At 46.6% G+C, this 20,060-nt stretch overlaps 1 protein-coding gene across 3 annotated transcripts; it reads left to right on the top strand.

Moving 5' to 3' along the window:
- Positions 1-1,025: 1,025 nt before the first annotated feature.
- Positions 1,026-19,832, top strand: RGR (retinal G protein coupled receptor). 3 transcript variants are annotated; one of them, XM_045841802.1, is made up of 7 exons: positions 1,026-1,118; positions 2,882-3,038; positions 4,105-4,226; positions 10,453-10,597; positions 11,886-12,003; positions 13,747-13,860; positions 15,177-19,832. In XM_045841802.1, the coding sequence occupies exons 1-7, from the start codon at positions 1,040-1,042 to the stop codon at positions 15,297-15,299; spliced, it is 858 nt and encodes a 285-aa protein (XP_045697758.1). In that variant the 5' UTR covers positions 1,026-1,039; the 3' UTR covers positions 15,300-19,832. The 3 variants fall into 3 exon arrangements, with proteins under 3 accessions (XP_045697758.1, XP_045697759.1, XP_045697760.1); XM_045841803.1 differs by having other exon boundaries at positions 13,747-13,893; positions 15,177-15,240; XM_045841804.1 differs by lacking the exon at positions 13,747-13,860.
- The last annotated feature ends 228 nt before the right edge of the window (positions 19,833-20,060 follow it).

Here is a 20,060-nt window from a genome sequence, read left to right as displayed (position 1 = left end):
AGAGGAGTTGCAGGAATCATTGTAAGGTTGGTTAGCACAGTACATGGCCCTTAGTGAGCACTCAATAAACATTGGCTATATTGCTGATAGCGTTCTGAGCTTTGGTGTCTTTATTTGAAAATGAGTTAAGTTGTCCTAGTTAGTGTTTCCTGATGCAAATTTCACCATGGGCCATTGTGTAACTTGTACCAGGACCTCATTTGTAGAAGCCAAAGCCCTTAGTGGGTTGTAGACCACTTACAAGAGAGCAGCAGACCCTTTGCTCCAAGCCAGTGACTTGGGAGACTTTGATGCTTGTGTAGCTGAAGTGCTCTGTGGGAGTCAGGAAGTGCAGACCCAAAGGCTATACCCATGATATATTCTTCTAACCAAGATGTACACAGTCCATGCAAAAAGATGCTTACATTGCAAAGGAGGAAGCAGGGACTCCTGTGGTCCCACTCCAGGGAACATAGCTAGTTAACAGCAGATTCAGAACCAGAACTCAAGTGTTTAGTTCTAGTTGGAGTTCTTTCTATAACAGCAGCTGACTTCCCAGCCATCATCCTTCCCTCCTTGCTTGTGAGGACATGCATGCAAGCGTGTGGACACATATATATGTGCATACACATGTACATAAGCACTCAGCTTGTCAGCACCTACAAACATGTTGGGAACTGGCTTCTAATCAGTTCTCAGGTACAGCTGCAACATCAAATCCCTCCTTCTGCTCCCCATCCCTCCCTTAGTTATGCAACTCTCCTAAATCAGCTCTCAGCCACACACCATTTGGATTCTGGGTCATTAATCCTGCCTAGTGGGGCTGAAATGAATGAGACATGGCTCCATTCTGGCTTCACAAAGGTTGTACTGTCCAGCTGGTGAATGGGTTCCTTCTGCTCGGGCCAAGAGGGTGATTTGGGAGGAGGGGCAGCAAGAAGGAGCCTAAGATCTAGCATAATCACCTGCATGTGCCAGCATGTGAGATGGCCCTTTAAAAGGGAGGAGCCTGGCTTTGGGAAGCCAGAGAAGAGCTGGGACAGCTGGAAGGAAGGCAAGGATGGCAGAGTCCAGGTCCTTGCCCACAGGGTTTCGAGAACTGGAGGTGCTGGCTGTGGGGATGGTGCTGCTAGTGGAAGGTGAGCCAGGCAGGACCTGGGGTGTAGTGGGGAACTAGCAGACTCTCAGAACCTGAGCCACAGCTATGAAACTTACAAGGAGAGGTCTCCAAACTCAACCCCCCTGTGACTGGATCCATGGGGGCTTTGATGGCTGTACCTGTGAGACACAACCTGCAGGCTGGGAGCCAAGATAGAGAAGCCAGGCAAGGGTAAGGGAGAGAGCGACTTTGAGAGGGGGACATCTACCCAGAGCATGACCAAAAACCAGGGTTCAGGCCTTTGAATTATCCTTTCCATAAGGAGAAAGTTTCATCCACTCTCTGGAAATTCTGCTAAGAATTTTGTATAAAATCAGGCCCCTGATAGGCTCCAGAGACAGTTTAGCCATCTGTATGACTATAACCAAGTCACTCAAGCTTTCTGGCCCTCGGTACCCTGATGTTCCATGTGAGTGATGATGAAGGTCAGATAGGATCATGGGTATAAAGTGCTAGCTGAGATAGATACCCAATGATTTCAGTTAATTTAAGTTCATTTTAAATTAATTTACTCCCAGCCTCTCCAGCACCCCCATTAATGCCACTATATCCATTCTCTCAGCCCTAAGCACTTCCATTCTAAGGGTGACCTGGGTCCATGAGGTGCCAGCCTCAACCCAGAATCCGTAAGATGTTCGCTGAGGCCAGAGCTGGGACTGTATACCCAGGAGCTAGGTCACCCCAAGACTAAGTTGTTGGGAATGCAGCCCTTGTTCAGAGCAGATCCAGAGAAATAATCTGCACAATTTCTCACCCCGTAAGAACTGACAGAAGAGAGAGCAGCAGCACAAGGCTGGTCCTGGTGGCCCTGGCCTCTTTTCCTCTCTATAATCTAACATCCCTCTATGTCCTCAAACAGAATTTTACCACTGTATTTCTTTGCACATGCTGTTTCTGTTTCTAGAATGCTCTTTCTGCATCTTGTCTTCCTACTAAATGCTCACAGTTTCAAAGACAGGATGCTTCCCCGTTCCTCATTTTATTTTTTAATTGTTTTTTATTGTTGTTTAATTACAGTTGTCCCTACTCCCCCCCCCCCCCCGCCATTACTCACTTTAGATGGGAGAAGCCAAGGCTCAGAGACTGTAAGTGGTAACCAAGCTGAAATTCAAAGTTGGATCTTTCTGCCACCTGAGACCACCCCCTTCAAAGCTCACCTCTCTGCCCGGTGTCCTGGATACCTCACCACTCTTAAAACATCTCCTCCTCCTCAAGGGTCTCCCTTATGTTGCTCCACAACACTTAGAGAAGGCATTCTGGAATTTGAAAGACCTGAATTCGATTCCCAGTCCCATCACTTACGAGTTGTATGCTTAGGGCAAGTTAGGTAGGGTCTCTGAGCCTCAGTCTCCCAAATGTAAATTGGGAGAACAGCATACATCTGAAGATTGAATGAGAGGATTTTTGTAAAGTGCTGAGCACCATGCTGCATGTGATTAAATGCTTGGAGGCCATTCATGATTACAAATGTTCTAGCATAAACTGTGCTGTGTTTATGGGCTTTCCGCCTTGTCTGTCTTCTCCTTAGGCTGCTGTAGTAGAAAGCAGGGTGTGTGTCTTACAGCTTTCAGTCTCTGAGGCCCAGCTCTGCTTGTAGGTGTTTGATGAGCTGCACTCAGAAGCTTGCTAAATGTGAAGGATTAAGGATAGGAGGTTGTCCAGTCTCTGTTCACCCCGATCTCCTGGTTCTGACCCTGGGTGGGCCTCACAAACCCACTATGGCAGTTTCTACCTTCTTTTCAGCTCTCACTGGTCTCAGCCTCAATAGCCTGACCATCCTCTCTTTCTGCAAGAACCCGGAGCTTCGGACCCCTAGCCACCTGCTGGTGCTGAGCTTGGCTTTTGCAGACAGTGGGATCAGCCTGAATGCCCTCGTTGCAGCCACATCCAGCCTCCTTTGGTAACATCCCCCCTACCCCCCACCAGTCCCTGGCCTCTGGGGTCCTGCCTAGGGCCTGATCTCTGGGCACTGAGCAACAAGGCCAGAAGCATTCTTCCTAATAACTGAAAACTGACCCTAGCAGGGAGGGCAGACTGAACTAAGCTACTTCCAAATTCCAGACTCCCCAAAGTTGCTCAGACCTAACCAACAGAGCTGACTGACTGTAGTGATGAAGAACATGGGTCCTGTAACCAGGCTGCTTATATCTAAATCTAAATCTTGGTGTCATTATTTCTACCTCTTGGCATCTTCTCTAAATTGGATATTATCACCTAACTCATATGGTAGTTGAAAGTATTGACTTTTTACTGTTTGTAAATAACTTAGAATAATAATTGGTACCTGGGAAGCCCTAAATAAGTGTTTGTGAAAGCAAACAGGATTTTAACAAGAGTCTCAGACCTCCTTATGTGCAAATCAGGGTCTTCCAACATGACCTCAGAAGGTGTTTACAAGACTGTTTTCTTAAGCAGACTGAACATTGGGCACTGCAGATAGGACTGGAGCCCACCTGGGCATGAATGATCTGTGGGTCTAAATCAGTGAGGATTCTTTGCTGTGATCTCCTACCTCTGCCCAGGATGGGGAGGGGCAACTGAAGCTTTTACCCTTGCTTGACCTATGAGGCCAAGATTTGGGAGGCCTGAGTTCCACCCTCTGACTTTGCTTTCATCTGCTCTGTGACCTTGGCCCAGTACCTTGTCTTCTCTGAGCCTCAGTTTCCTCATCTATTGAATAAAGTTATGAGCTCTCTCTCCAGCCAGGGTGTTCCATGTACTGTAAAGGAGGCACCTGATCACAGAGACTTTTGTTCCAACACTGGTGCTGAGCCTAGAGAGTTTGTATCAGGCTCCACACCTTCAGGCCAGTGACTTGGACTCTAAGGCCCCAGTTTCCTCATAGAAAAAAAAAAAACAGATAATAAAGCCCTTTTCTGAGGAGCTGGGCCAATGTTCAGGAAGGTGCCCTCTGAGAGGAGGACAAGGACAGAGGGGAGGATCACTGTGCCCACTATCTCCCACAGGCGCTGGCCCTATGGCTCAGATGGCTGCCAGGCTCACGGCTTCCAGGGGTTTGCAGCAGCATTGGCCAGCATCAGCAACAGCGCAGCCATTGCTTGGGGGAGCTATCATCATTACTGCACCGGTATGTTTGGGGCTCCCAGGGTGAAGGGACATCAGTGCGGTGAGGGTGGTTGGGATGAAGATCTGCTCAGTCTCCCAGTTCAAGGGAGTATGGGTGGCAGTGAGTGTGCAGGAATGTGGGGTATGGGCAGTCGGGAAAATAGGAAGGCTGGGAGAGTGCAAGAAGAGTGCTGAGACATGGGATGGAATAGCTGTAGCCTCAGGCAAGTCACGGGTCCTCAATGAACCTTAGTATTTTCCTCTGTGAGATGGTTTTCATGACCAGCCTCACAGTTTTATTCTGAAAATCAAATGTGATCATGGATGCAGAAAATGTCCTTGAAGATAGGCACTGTTAGGGGGCAGAGAGGTGATATCGCGGGGCTAGGCATGTGCCCCCACACTTCACACTTCTGAGGAACCTCTGCCATGCCAGAGCTTCATGAAAACCAGTCTAACTCTGGATTTCCCAAGTTGTATTGTCAAATATCATCTTCATAAATGGCCCTATCAGAGTACCACCTGTTGTTATCTACTTGATATTTCTTTCTTAGAAGTAACTCACTTTAGAGATTTTAAACACCTGCTTCATTCTTGTTCTAAACCGTATCTGTGACATCACAGCTTTAATATTCTTTTTTAAAGCATTTTTATTGATTATGTTATTACAGTTTTCCCAATTTTCCCCCTTTATCCCCCCTCCACCTGCCCCCCCAACCCTCCAGCATTCCCCCCACCCTTAGTTCATGTCCATGGGTTATACATATAAGTTCTTTGAGTTCTCTGTTCACTATACTATTTTTATCTCTCCTCAACTATTTTATGCCTACTAATTATGCTTCTTCCCTGTAACTTTTCCCCCTATTCCTCCCTTCCCCCTCCCCTCTGAACTCCCTCTGTGTGATGTCCATTTCTCTGGTTCTGTTCCTGTTCTGGTTGTTTGCTTAGTTTTTGTTTTCATTGTTTTTCTTTTCTTTTAGGTTCATTTGTTAATAGTTGTGACTTTGTTGTCATTTTATTGTTCATATTTTTGATCTTCTTTTTCTTAGATAAGTTCCTTTAACATTTCATATAATAAGGGCTCAGTGATGATGAACTCCTTTAGCTTGACCTTATCTGGGAAGCACTTTATCTTGCCCTTCCATTCTAAATGATAGCTTTGCTGGATAGAGAAATCTTGGATGTAAGTCCTTGCCTTTCATTCAAATACTTCTTTCCAGCCCCTTCTTGCCTGTAAGGTTTCTTTTGAGAAATCAGCTGACAGTCTGATGGGAACTCCTTTGTAGGTAACTGTCTCCTTATCTCTTGCTGTTTCTAGGATTTTCTCTTTGTCTTTAATTTGGGGTAATTTAATGATGATGTGCCTTGGTGTGTTCCTCTTTGGGTCCAACTTCTTTGGGACTCTCTGAGCTTCCTGGACTTCCAGGAAGTCCATTTCCTTTGCCAAATTGGGGAAATTTCCCTTCATTATTTGTTCAAATAAGTTTTCAATTTATTGCTGTTGTTCTTCTCCTTCTGGCACCCCTATAATTCAGATATTGGAGTGTTTCAGGTTGTCCCAGAGAATCCTCAGCCTCTCTTCATTTTTTTGGATTCTTGTTTCTTTGTTCTGATCCAGTTGGATATTTATTTTTTCCTTTTGTTCCAAATCATTACTTTGAATCCTGGTTTCCTTCTTGTCACTGTTGGTTCCCTGAATATTTTGCTTTATTTCATTTTGGGTATCTTTCACTTGTTCTTTCATTTTTCGACCAAGCTCAGTGAGTTTTGTGAGCATTTTGATGACCAGGGCTTTAAATTCTCCATCAGATAGGTTGGTAATCTCCTCATCACTTAGTTCTGAGGTTTTTCTGTGTTCTTTCATTTTGGCCATATTTCTTTGTCTTGGTGCAGGTGATGATAGGTTGTAAGGGGGTGGGGGTGGGGCCTTAGGTATTCACCCTGGCAGGGCAACCCTCTTTGCTCTCTGCCTGTGTGGGAGGGGCCAGAGTGGGAACAATGCAGCTTGACTGCTCTTTTCTAACACACTTTCCAACAGACTGTCATGTCAAACTGGAAGTATCTCTCACCTCGGCAGCCCCAGCCTTAGCCCACGGTCAGCTCTGAGTCTGTGTTCCCCTTAAGTCAATCCCTCCCACACAGCTCTGCGGAGCTCTGCAGTCAGCCCCTCCCCTCAGCCGCCTCACTGTGGTTTTTCTGAGTTGGCCCTCCAGGTCTACCTTACCAGTCTGGTTTTTCTGTTTGTTTTTTTCTTTAATTCCTTGGTTGTCAGAGTTTCATGCAGTTTGATTTTCTGGCAATTTTGGTTGTTTATTGATTTGAGATTGGTTGTTATGCTCCTTTTGGTTGTGCGAGGAAGCAAAGCATTTCCACCTACACCTCCATCTTAGCCAGAACTCCTACAGCTTTAATATTCTTATGATTTTAATACACATTAATATAAAATACATGTTCGCCCATTAGACTCTCTAGAATCCCACTCACCACCTGGGTATGCCAACATACTTTGGGGAGCTGTGGCTCAGCTAACATTCACAGCATAACCTCCAGCTTGCGGACTGGTAAGCAGAGGTGCAGACAGGTTAAAGAGCTTGTCTAGGGAGGGTCACACAGCTGATAAGGGCAAAGCTGGGTTTGGGCATGGCCTGGGTGCCTCTACAGGTAGTCTCTCCCTTTGTCTCCTGGGCTCCAAGTGTGGAACCAAGGGTGTGCCTGGTATGGATGCTATTGTGGGGCCCAAGGTCAGCATGGCCTGAAGTCTTGGGCATAGCTCCTTTGGAATCATAGGTCTGTCATTGCCACAGACACACACACACAACCCCTCGCCCTTGGCAAAGTTACATGCCTCTCTCCAGGCCAAAAAAATTGCCTTTGTTCTCGCAGGTTAGCCCCTCCTGTCCCACCTGACCTTGGAGCTCCTCTCCCACCACTATCCCAGCCCTGCCCCTCAAACTCCCTCAGACCATCTCACACATGCACAGACTCTCACACATACACACACACATGCAACCTTCTCAGACAGTAACAGGCTTCTCTGCCTCAATATAGAGCAGTTAACCCCTGTTCCAGGGGTTCCTAGACCAAAGCCCTTCCTGTTCTGGATGGCATGGCATGGTACCAAAACAGGGAAGAGAGGAGAAGGGACCTGGGTTCATCTGCTTTATTACTGGATGACCCTAGGTATGTCACCTTGGTCATCTGTTTCCAAAGCCAAAAAAATTAATGCAACACATTAGTAACACAGCAATTAATATGGTAGGGAGAGGGGCTTACTACCTAGGAAAACACCATAGACTGGGTACCTTAAACAGCAGAAATTCATCTTTCACAGTTCTGGAAACTGGAAAGATCAGGGAGCCAGCACATTTGGGTTCTGGTGAGAGCTCTCTTCCTTGTTTGTGGATAGCTGCCTTCTGGCTGTGCCCTCACTGAAAGGAAAAGAGATCATCTCTCTCATGTCTCTTCTTATAAAGGTACTTAATCCCATCATGGAGGCTCCAATCTCATGACCTAAGTACCTCCCAAAGTCCTCCAACCCCAAATACCATCACGCAGTGCTTAGAGCTTCAGTATATGAATTTAGAGTGGGAGGACATAAACATACAGTCCATAGAAGGAGGACACATCCAAGCAAAGTCCTTCTGGGGCTGTCTCAGTGGAATCAAAGTGTCAGGGTAAGGGGGCTTGTAGGCCTCTTCTCTACTGGTCAAACCCCATCTGGAGTCTTGTCCATTATCCTGGAGTCTTTTTTTTCTTGCTTTAAAAAATGTATGTTTTATTGATTATGCTATTACTGTTATCCCAATTCCCCCCCCCATTTACTCTCTCTGCCTCATACCCCCATTCCCTCCAGCAATATTCCCTTAGTTCATGTCCATGGGTCATACATATAAGTTCTTTGGTTTCTCCATTTCCTATACTTTCCTTAACATCCCCCTGTTTATTTTGCACTTACCAATTTATGCTTCTTAATTCTTTCACCTTTCCCCCCATTCTCCCCCTTCTCTCTCCCAGCTGATAACCTCCTGAAGTCTGGTCTACAAAGGAACATGACATAAACCATGGACAGAGAAGGCATCTGGGAAAGGCATTCTGAAGTGAGATCCAGGAAGAATCACTGGATGAGAAGGGCTGGGTGAGGCTGTAAGGAATATAGGCAGAGGGATTGTGGAGGAGGTCAGGTCAGTGAGACTGGTCACACCAAAAAAAAATGGTGTCAGGACCTAGCCTCTGCCAGTGTCACAGAGATGGAGCTCCAAATCCCAAGTCAAGAGTTCTCAAAGAGTATCCTGAAAGCAAAGACAGTGATCTGATTCTGAGTAAGAGCAGAGATGGTGCTAAGTCCAGATTCCACTTTCCTCTCCCAATGGCCCTCACCTGAACCACTGTCCATGTTTCTGTACTAACTTAGCTTGGGTAGCACACCTGTCTCCATTCTCTGTCCTCTAAAGAAGATGGTATAGAGTGTCTACTCGGAGATCTTCCCATCTATTATCTCTCTTATTCTTCATAACAATCCTCTAAGTAGGAACTATTATTCCCTTTTGTGGAGAAGAAAAGTGAGGCTCAGAGAAACTCTTAACTTGCCTGAGGCACTAAGCTATTAAACATCAGAGCCAGAACTTAGGGCCATTTTGCAAGACCATGAAGTTTTTTTTTTGTTTTTTTTTATAGATAATGATTTGCTTTTATTTTTTTTATTTATTTTTTATTATTATTTTTTTTAATCATTGTTCAAATACAGTTTTCTCCTTTTTACTCCCAATCCAGTCCCCCCTCCCACCCTCACCACTTCCCTCCCATTACCACCCTCCCCTTAGTCTATGACCATGTGTCCTTTAAATTTGTTCCTGTGAACCCTTCCCAATGGCCCCTTAAATTCCCTCTTCTTTCCCTTCCGGTCACCATCAGCCTGTCCTCTATTTCAGTGTCTTTGGTTATATTTTGCTTGTTTCTTTGTTTTGTTGTTTAGGTTCCTGTTAAAGGTGAGATCATATGGTATTTGTCTTTCACTGCCTGGCTTGTTTCACTTAGCATAATGTTTTCCAGCTCCATCCAAGCTGTTGCAAAGGGTAGGAGCTCCTTCTTTCTTTCTGCTGCATAGAATTCCATTGTGTAAATGTACCATAGTTTTTTGATCCATTCATTTACTGATGGGCATCTTGGTTGCTTCCAGCATCTAGCTATTGTAAATTGTGCTGCTATGAACATTGGGATGCATAGGTTCTTTTGAATTGGTGTTTTAGTATTCTTAGGATAGAGACCCAGCAGTGGAATTGCAGGGTCAAAAGGCAGATCCATTTTTAGTTTTCTGAGGAAGTTCCATACTGCTTTCCATAGTGGTTGTACCAGTCTGCAGTCCCACCAGCAGTGCACTAGGGTCCCCTTTTCTCCACAACCTCTCCAACACTTGTTGTTTGTTGCTTTGTTTATGATGGCCATTCTGTCTGGTGTGAAGTGGTATCTCATTGTGGTTTTAATTTGCATCTCTCTGATAGCTAGCGATATTGAACATCGTTTCATGTGTCTTTGGATCCTCTGTATGTCCTCCTTGGAGAAGTGTCTATTCAAGTCCTTTGCCCACTTTTTAATTGGATTCCTTGTCTTCTTAGAGTGCAGTCGTGTAAGTTCTCTATATATTTTGGAGATTAAACCCTTGTCTGAGGTGTCATTGGCAAATATGTTTTCCCATAGAGTTGGTTCTCTTTTAATTTTGATACTGTTTTCTTTAGCTGTGCAGAAGCTTTTAATTTTGATGAGGTCCCATTTGTTTATTCTTTCCTTTATGTCCCTTGCTCTAGGAGACACGTCAGTAAAGAAGTTTCTGGGTGAAATATCTGAGATTTTCCTACCTACATTCTCCTCTAGGACTTTAATGGTGTCATGTTTTATATTTAAGTCTTTTATCCACCTTGAATTTATTTTTGTATATGGTGTAAATTGGTGCTCAAGTTTCATTTTTTTTGCACGTGGCTGTCCAGTTCTCCCAAAACCATTTGTTGAAGAGGCTATTTTTATTCCATTTTATGTTGCTGCCTCCTTTGTCAAATATTAATTGATCATAGAGGCTTGGGCTTATTTCTGGGCTCTCTGTTCTGTTCCATTGGTCTATGTGCCTGTTTTTATGCCAGTACCAGGCTGTTTTGATTACAGTAGCCTTCTAATATAGGCAAGACCATGAAGTTGATTCTTTGTCATCCTGATAGCTGTCATCTCCTTTCAACCATCCTCCTCCTCTGTCCATGCAGATAGAAGATTGGCATGGGACACGGCCATATCCTTGGTGCTCTTTGTGTGGCTATCTTCTGCCTTTTGGGCAGCACTGCCCCTCCTCGGCTGGGGCCACTATGACTATGAGCCTCTGGGGACATGCTGCACCCTGGACTACTCCAGGTGAGGTGGAAAGCTCCCTTCCATGGAAATCTTGGCTTTGAGCCCTTATGACAGCAATGTCATAGCTGAAAATTCAAATGGGGGAATGTCAACATTTGCCAGACAATCTCAGCTCCTTAGTGATGATACCCACTTGCAGGTTAACAATGGAACTGGAGAAAGACCATTATTAACACTGGCCAAGTGATGGAATTGTTATGCAAATTGAGGCAAAGAGTTGGTCACCAGAACGGGAGTCTAAGTGGTCCCATGACCACTTTGCCATCTTCATCACAGTCAACTGCCCAAGCTCTGACTTTATTAATTTCTAGAGGTATCATATCTGTCCTTGGATTAAGTAGATTCAAAGAATGTTAAGGTCTTTGCATTGGAAGGGACCTCCTTGACAAAGCATTCAGGTTTCTAAATTCCCTGGGCATCTGCTGTGAGGCAGCCCCTGGGCCAAGCTCTGGAGAGACAGCAGTGAATACATAGTGACCACACCCTCATGGGGCATGTGTTTAATACTGCCTCACCCATGGGTCTTTGGGGAGACCAGGACTTAGGGAGACCTGTTAGGGGAGGGGTCACATGGGCTCCAGGTCCCCTCTTACTTCTACTAGAACCATGTTGCTTTCATCTGCTTTACATGTTTACTCACATTTACTGATGGAGCATCTGCCCCTGATGAAAGCATCTTCCCAGGTGAAACCCATTTGGGAACCCTGGGTCTGGTGCAAGTGTCCCATCAGGGCACTCCTTGCAGATATTTTCCCAGCCTGCATCCAGTCCTTCTGACATCCCTTCTTCCCATCTATCCTTAGTGGACAGCACCAAGGTGACATGATACCCCCTTAATGAAGGGTCAGCCATTCCACCTCCTATGACCACAACAATTTCTTCATTGACACAGTGCCCAGTCTCTTCACCATCCTAGGCCCCTTTCAACCTCTGTTCCAGGAACACTCTTTGAATGTTCCTTCCTCTTGGTCCACTGACATCTCCATCTGATAAACACATTTCCCAAAGGAAAGTGTCTCGTTCTCTATGCTTGGGGCACATACAGAGCTAAGCACTTGAACTGGCCAACAGCGAGTTGAAGGAGGACCCTCCCTCACCTCAGCTGCCTGGCTCCTTAAGGCAAGTTCTAGGAGGACCTAGTGGCTCCCTGGCTCTGAATGGAGTTCAGCTGGGACCCAGGAGTGCCCACATTCTGAGTACCCACCTGATGGGAGTGACTGAGGGGCCTTCCAGGGTAGTGATCTTTATGGAGAGATGACCCTTACTACCCTACCCGCTCTGGCTGCAGAAACTTCACCAGCTTCCTGTTCACCATGGCCTTTTTCAACTTCCTCCTGCCCCTTTTCATCACACTCATATCCTATCGGCTCATGGAGCAGAAACTTGGGAAGACAGGACATCCCCAGGTAAGGTCTAACTCCTAGAGTGGAAGATATCTCTCTGTCCCACTCAGGGGCACCAGGGAACATGAGTGATGTGACAGACAGCAATCTGGAGTTTTCTGTGTTTTCAATAATTGAAGTAGATCCAGCTTTCATAGAGATGGGGAGTTAGACAAGAATGCACCCTCCCTGTGGATTGCCAAGATATGGAGGGAGGGTCAGGATGACTCAGATTCACTGACAGACACTGTGTCCCTGAGGACCAGGGGCTCTGCCAGACACCCTCCATGCTGTGACATTTCTTTCTCCCCAAGGATGAGAGTATTGGTACAAAATTACATACTTTTTAAATTCTGTTTTGAATCACTTTGATATGTTTAATTTAATCACAGGCACAGGCTGTTACCCACAATATAAAATCACACCTGCAAGCATAGTTGACCAAAAAAAGCAATACTTCAAAATCAGCCCTTCTGACCATTTTTTAATTTCTACATTAATATTCCCTTGCCACAATTTTTGTATAACTTTGTTACCTGGTTAATCTCTAGCAGATGAGTCATATAAGCACCAAAGTTTTTTAAAAACCCACATACTAATAGTACTTTATGTGAATTATGGCATTTCATTTTTGCAATCACTCTCAGAGGAAGGAAGGTTTTATTATCCCTATGTCACAAACTAGAAAATTGAGCAGGAGTGGGGTTAGCTAAGCAATTCATTAAAAGCCACAATTAGGAACAGCAGCATTGGATCAAACCTGGGTCTGGGACAATACCACCAAGTGGTCAACCATCGTGCATAAAAGAAATAATTCTCAATGAGACATTTAATCTGCCACATTATTTTTTTTCTTTGAATTGGAAAAGGACTGTCCAAATCTATTTTTCCTAGAGACCAGGCTTCCCTGGGGTCTCAGAAGGAGGATGAGGGACCTGAATCACATCCCAGGCTCCCAGTTGGGTGCTCACCTCCTCATTACCACCTGTCTGGGTGCTCAAAATCACCACATTCCTTGGAGACAAGTCTGCCACAAAATGTTCTCATTTTTCTGGGTTTACTTTCAACCATCAGTTCTGATAGCATCAGCAGAAGTTGCCATGCACTGGCCCAGGGACCTTGACTATGAGCTTAAATCACCTTCTTTGTTAAAGGAAGACATAGTCAAGAGAAAATAGACATAAATTTTTAGCGTCAGAGTTTGTCATCTGAGTGTATGTGAAAAGAAGAACATGGCAACCTCTCTCCTGAAATCAGATTGCAAGTTGAGTGCTTCCCTGTGGTCCCAGGTAGTACCACATCATCAGCCACCTGGCTGTATCTCACTCGGTGGAAAGCAGCCCCTTTGAACCCAGTATAGGTTGACCAGCCAGGTGGCTGCAGTTGCTGATGGAGAGCTGGCTCTGGGACTGAGGTGTGAGAGCAGCTCAGCCTGGGGACCCTCATGCCCATAGCCAAACTCACAGAACCCAGTACAGAAGCTCGTTATCTGTGCCTAGACCCTGCCTCCAGTCCGGTCAGGTAGTATCTGGCCATTTTACAGACAGGGTAACTGAGGTCAAGTAAGCCTAAATGACAGGCTTAGCATCATGCATCTTAAATGGCAGAGCAGTCCCTCTGGCCCCACATTCCACTCCAGGCTCAGCACCTTCCTGCAGCCTGGTCACACTGCCCAGCCCTGCTGAGTGCTTACACAGTCCCGGGGCTGTGGGGCTGCCAACCTTTGCAGCAGATCAGTGCCTCACTCCTGTGACAATTTCTCCCCAGGTGAACACCACCCTCCCAGCCAGGACACTGCTGCTCGGCTGGGGCCCCTATGCCCTCCTGTATCTGTACTCAGCCATCACAGATGTGACCCTCATCTCCCCGAAGCTGCAGATGGTACAGACAACCCAGAGCTAGAACTCTCTCCATGTTTGTGTCTCTGTTTCACCCCATCTCTCTTTCTTGCTTTACTGCCTCCATGAGTCTTTCTCTCTTCCTTTGAATACTCACAATTCACTGGGAATTTGCTTGTCACACAGGCCACATGGGGATGCTGCTTGACATTGCCTCAGCCTCATGTGAGATGACAGAGATAGACAGCCAGATGGTGAACATGCATTCTGGGACCAGGGGCTGAGACTGCGCCCGGGGAGGCATGTGTTCTCACACATCATCTAACAGTTTGTCAGGAAAGATGTAGAGGCAGCAAGACAAATGATTGATGTGTGGGTCACCGGCCAGCAGTGATCACGGAACACTGCGGATGGCTTGTCGAAACGCGAGAAAAACATACACAGAGACAACCAGGTCCTGTGGGGGAATAGGAACAGCAGGGCCACTCCTCACCTGGGGAGCTCTTGGCCACCCTCTCTCCTAGAGGGCTCCATGGCCACCATCCCTGGTGGGGAGAGCACGCCATTCCCCCCCCAAGAGGCTTTTTATTGGTTTCGTTTGCATAAGAATTCAGGTAAAAGCTCACTACTCATTATGAGGAAGTAAGGATCAAACAGTAGATAACAAGGAACTCTGAGGGTCTATTTTGAGTCAGAGTCAAAGAGCTGTAAGACTTTAAGGAACAAACTAACTTCCTCCTTGGACCCTTCTCATCAACTGAAAGCATTCTAAACAAAGCAGTTTCACAGGAATTTACATGTTCTTTCTTAGGCCTGATCACCCGGGGAATCTGCCCTTTTCAGCACAGAGCTGTACCACCCTGTCATTGTTTCAGGCTTAGGTGGAGCAAGGGAACTAAGGCAACCAAGAGATAAGGAGATTTTCTCCCCAAGGAGGAGGACTCAGGCTATGTCGAAGCCGAGGAGTGAGGGGGTCCATCACCCCCTTTTATGTAGCCCCCAAAGTCCTTTCTTGGGGGCCTCCCACATGATCGTGCCTGTCTTAGATCATTCCCCCCTTGGGGGATCTTACCCATCTTTGGCTAACTAACCAAGCTTTGGGGTTCAGTTATGAATGAAGCAGCAGAAGCAGCTCTCCTGCCAGGGAGATAAGCTTTTGTCTCCTGGCTGGCTTACGGTTCGAAGGGTGTTCCATTAGCCTTAGCCTAGGTAGGGGTTACAGCTTCTGATACCAGGCAGGGCAGTTCCCAACAAATGATTGGTGGCTTCAGGGCTCGGCAGGAAAGCTGAGGTCACCAGGTGGGGACAGGGAGAGGAGCAGAGGCTTTGAAACCTGTTTTCTGGATGTTTTTGCAACAGGTACCTGCTCTCATTGCCAAAATGGTGCCCACAATCAATGCTGTGAACTATGCCTTGGGCAGTGACATGGTCCACAGAGGAATCTGGCAGTGCCTCTCATCAAAGAGAAGTGAGCGGGACTGAGCACACTGAGCCTCTCCATAGGGCTGTTCAGATGCAGACCCACCCCTGCTACTCTGGACTGGGCTCCATGGTTGGAGGCTGCACAAGGAGTCCTACCCAGCAGCCTCAGAAGCCAAGCTCCAGACATACATCCTCCATCCCTAATGGCCCTGTTGAACCTGGCCCTAGGCTGGACACAAGAAAGGAGCTGGCCTAAGGGGCCAGAGAGACTTGAATGTTAGTCATAGCCCTCCACATAGAGGCTAGAGACCTTGGGAAATTTGTTGTTCCTGACCTTAACATAAATATATTAATATGAACTCCCCAGGGCTTTTGCAAGACTTGAATAAGAGAATGTATATGCACCATGCACACAGAAGCTGCTCATTGGAACAGAATTGTTAGAACTCAGGGTTTTACATCAAAAAGGGTAAAAGCCCTAGGTTATTTGTGGGTGCTCAACCCAGGCTGCCAGCATTCGTATGCTGCTTATTAAACTGTCATCTGGTGTAAATGACTTACTCTGCCTGTACATCTTTCCCAGCCTGTGAGATGTGATGACAGTAATGGCAACTTGAGCATGCAGAAAGGACCAGCATATCACCTGGCATGTTAAATGCTCACTGAGTATTGTCCACCAGTACCCACCAGTCAAAAACAGCTAAGCTGCATGTTGCTTAGTTGCCAACATTAAAAGGCAATTTATTTAAAACTCCAGATGTCTGAAGAGGAGGTCCCAGCAGTCTCCTCCATGGCGACAGTTTGCAGGGATCAGGGCATCTCTGCCTTTTGCCCAGGGCATGTGCTCTCCAATAGCTGCTGCTCATGCATTCCCTGCAGAGCACATGGCCATCTGGGTTTGTGACACTAACACTGGAGTCCCCATCCCTGGATGTACAACTGTTCCCCCCAGAGTCAGCACTTCAAGGACAAGGTTCACAGATGAGGGTAGGACTCGTTGCCATAGAAGAAGATGGAGATGGTTGGCAGGGTGATTAAGGGCTCTAACACAAGGTCTGATGATAGAGGGGCAGCTGTCCCAAGCACCATGGAGGCAGGAAGGATAGAGCTGAAGAGGAAAGAGACAAGCCCTCAGAGCTGGGGCATGGGATGGTCATGAGAACAGCATCTGGGGTCTCTGGGCACCAGGACCTGACTCTTGGTTTTGCAGATGCAGAAAATCAGGTCAAATCAACGTAATTCATGAGAAGTCCACATAAAGCCAAGACCAGTCCAGTCATTTTGAAAAACAAGGGCAGGTGAGAGGAAGCAGCCTTCCCACAGCAGTCTTTTCTAGACCATACCCTATGCCGAATGCTATGGAGACAAGATGCCACTCAGCCTCACTCCAGCACTCACACACGGTTCTTGTCTTAGGCCCTGGAGTGGAACCAGCAGAGAAAATCCCAGGCCTGAGCTGTGCTCACACACTGGCTGTTTGGGTAGCCAGGGAGATAGTGGAGTTCAGCAATCAGAGTTGCTGATCCTGCCCCCACAGCCCATGGATCCTTAAATTGTCTTAATTGGAGAGCTGACCTCCACTCCACCATTCGACATACCCCACTAAGATAGGACAAGGAAACTGAGAAGAGAAGGGAGATGAACCCAGACTCACAGAAAGGGTGGAAGATGAGAGAGGCTGGTGACATCCAGCATAATGGCCAATGTCACCAAACACATCACACCCCAACCTGCACTCGAAAGAGAGATGGGGAGAGAGGGAGGTGGGCTGGGAGTAATCAAGGACACCTTTAGCCCCAGCCCAAGTCTATGTGGAGCTGGAAGTGGTGGCATCTCCATGCTGGACTGGATCAGCAGGAGATGAGAAGGGCTGATATGGTGCCCCATAGGTTGGGGGAGATCCTCAAAGCCTGAAGCCATTTATTTAAGAAGTTCCAAGTCTACCCAGACCCTCGCTTCTCATTTATAAAGTGGGTTTAGGGAGCCTCGTTACCATTGGGTATTTTCCAAAGTACTTTCAGGATCTAAAGTCACTTGTGGACACTATGCACAGGGCCTCTCCTCTGCCTACCAGCCCACCAGCCCTCCAGCACCCCTGCCTCAACCTTTCATGGAGCAGCTCAGCAGCAAGGACAAGAGAGGTGGCTGAGTCTTGTCTGAGACCCACCTTTCTGTGAGCCCTTGGTAGAGTCTCTGGGCTGGGAGAGGAATCAGAGCCACCAGTCCCTGGATCTCACCCATCTCCTGTCACAAGGTAGAGCACAGCCCCCAAGGCCTGGCACCTCCTGAAGCTCCCTTTGCCCTGTGTGGCCCTGGTACCAGATCGCAGCCCTCAAACTGTCTACAGCGAACATGTACCACTTCTACAGTCAGAAAAACATGCTCATATGTGAAGTAAGGGGTTACTTCTGCTTCCTTGGAGCTTTTTTTTTCCTGGACCCTTCTGTTGGTCTGATTTTGGTGACCCTCTCCACCATCACCCTCACTTTCCTGCCCACACTCAGGCTCCTGTTTCTTGGGCACCCCACATCTCTCCCCTCCATTCATTCCTGTGTCCCCTAATGCCACATAGGAAGGATAGTTAAGGATAGTGTCTGCTCCCCAGCCAACAGACACAATGCACTTGGGGAGTACACACCAGCATGGTCCTCTTTCCCACACCATCAATCACTAGGGCCACCATGCTGTCCCTAAGTTCTCCAAAAGTCAGGAGAACTAAGGCCAATGGTGGGTGAGGAAACCAGAACCCCGAGGAACCAGGAAAGGAGGGTGAAAGCAACAGAGACTATGGAGCCTGGTCAACAGACCTGAGAGCTCAGGGCATCTTCAACGGGGCCTGGGAATCAGCCCTGCCTTTGCCCCAGGCTTCACCAGTACTCCAGGTGTATTGGCCTCGGCCCATTGTGTGCCACCAAAGAATCCGGAATGGATTTGGAAAAGGCCACCATAAAGCAGGTGAACAACCAGAACCAGGTGCCAGAAAACAATTAAGCAATCACTTCCTCATTTGTAGGTGAGCATCCATTTGACCCCTAACCCCATCTGTGCCCTTTGGTCTTGTTCATCCACTCATTCAATGTGCCTTTAATGAGCAGCTACTGTGTCAAGCTGCTGTGTTGATGGGATGATGCAGGGCCAAGACGCTTTCCAGTTTCCTCAGGAAGAATTCATGGCCCCTTTACCTCTTCATGGCATTTGTGAGTAAAAAGTTGGTGCTACCATGGCTCCAAAGTCAAAAGGAGAGATTAAGGTAGAGTCATGTCCAAGTGCCATTAGCCACAGTATTGATAGTAAGGGTGATCGAGATTGCTTGAAAGTTTCCATCAGAATTTCTCCAAGTCTTTACCTCAAAACTAAACTCTTCTGCCTCTTTGCAGAGAAATGAAACATGCCTTTGGAGCTTCACTGTGCATTTGGTTTAATCATGTGTTTCAACAGAACTGTCCCCCACTGACCTTCAATGCACAGTGCCTTCAGTCCCATTCTGGATTTTTTAAAAAGTTTCTTTGGTTTGACTTGATAACCTAAATGCCATCATTATTTTTCACAGTAACAGCAGCGGGCCCCGGGCATGCACCTGTGTGTCATGACCAGGCTCCAGCCCTGCCAATGCCTCCCTAGAGGCTGCAGTGAGTCAGGAGCTCTCTGTGGTCCATCCTTTCCCTCTCCTCAGTCTGAGTGGGCTCCGACAGGGCAGAAGGTTTTCAAATGCCATCAGAAGTCTAACTCTTTTTAAAAAAGAGGTTTGTTATGAATTTGATATTTGAGTCCTCCCAGGATTTGAATGTTGAAGAGTTGAAGCCCTAAATCCCAGTGTGACTACATTTAGTGATGGGGCCTTTACAGAAGATTAAAATTAAGTAAGATCTAAGGATGGAGCCCCAGTCTCATAGGATTAGTATCCTTCTGAGAAGAGACACTACAGAGTTCTCTCTCTACTCACGTGCACTAAGGAAAGGCCATATAAGGACACAGTGACACGGCAGCCATCTTCAAGCCAAGGGGAGAACTCTCACCAGACACCAACCCTTCTGGCACTTTGATCTTGGACTTTGACCTCAGAACTACGAGGCAATCCATTTCTGTCATTTATGGACCCAGCCTGTGGTGCTGTTGTTATAACAACCCCAGGGGACTAGCACAATGTTACAACAAAGCTCCTTGCTTAGAACAGATGACAGACTAGGGGATGGAGAGCCCAGCTGGTGCCACTGCCCCCGACATCAGAGTACTCAGTGTCGTTTCTGTAGAACCCCGAGTTTGTATGAAAACCAATTTAAAAGGCACAAACTTTGTTTTCTAAGATTGCCTCCAATTCTTGGACCCACTGATTTCAGTTTATTTAGATCTCTAGCAAAGAAATATAAGTACAATAGAATAATACCCCCAACTCACCCCATCGTCTTGCTGGGAAGATGACTCTGCCTATTGACAAATGTACTTGAATTAAAGTCACAAATACAGTAGAAAGCTGTTTCTGAGGCAAATAAATAGAAGATCCCTGCCCTCCTCCCCAAGATCCCCACTGAGACAGTTTTCTGGGGGAGGAACGTTGCTGTGTGCTTGCCTGATTAGCAGAAAAAGGAAATATAAATTAATTATAGCCTAAATTATATTCTCTCTTAAAAGTAAGGATATTTTGCAAATTTTCCACATAAATAAATAAATTCAACATCAAGATGCCTAATTTGTTTATCTCTTTGTCTTTTCCACAAAATTGATAGGATTTCTGCTGTTTTCCCTGTCAGAGACACTCCTAGTTCAATTTGCTCAAGCACAAGCTCACACTACCTCCTACCAAACTGCCTCCCGTCTTGTGTC

Source organism: Phyllostomus hastatus, unplaced genomic scaffold, assembly GCF_019186645.2.
Source record: "Phyllostomus hastatus isolate PE091 unplaced genomic scaffold, TTU_PhHast_1.1 phas_contig_38, whole genome shotgun sequence".
Taxonomy (NCBI): domain Eukaryota; kingdom Metazoa; phylum Chordata; class Mammalia; order Chiroptera; family Phyllostomidae; genus Phyllostomus; species Phyllostomus hastatus.
This window is presented reverse-complemented; position numbering and strand designations above follow the sequence as displayed.

Bases quoted from the DNA above. Each gene is read 5' to 3' on its own strand.
- RGR (XM_045841802.1), top strand. From the start codon at position 1,040: ATGGCAGAGTCCAGGTCCTTGCCCACAGGGTTTCGAGAACTGGAGGTG. The intron at 3,039-4,104 runs GTAACATCCCCC...TATCTCCCACAG, and splicing joins GCCACATCCAGCCTCCTTTG to GCGCTGGCCCTATGGCTCAG. The intron at 13,861-15,176 runs GTACAGACAACC...TTTTTGCAACAG, and splicing joins TCTCCCCGAAGCTGCAGATG to GTACCTGCTCTCATTGCCAA.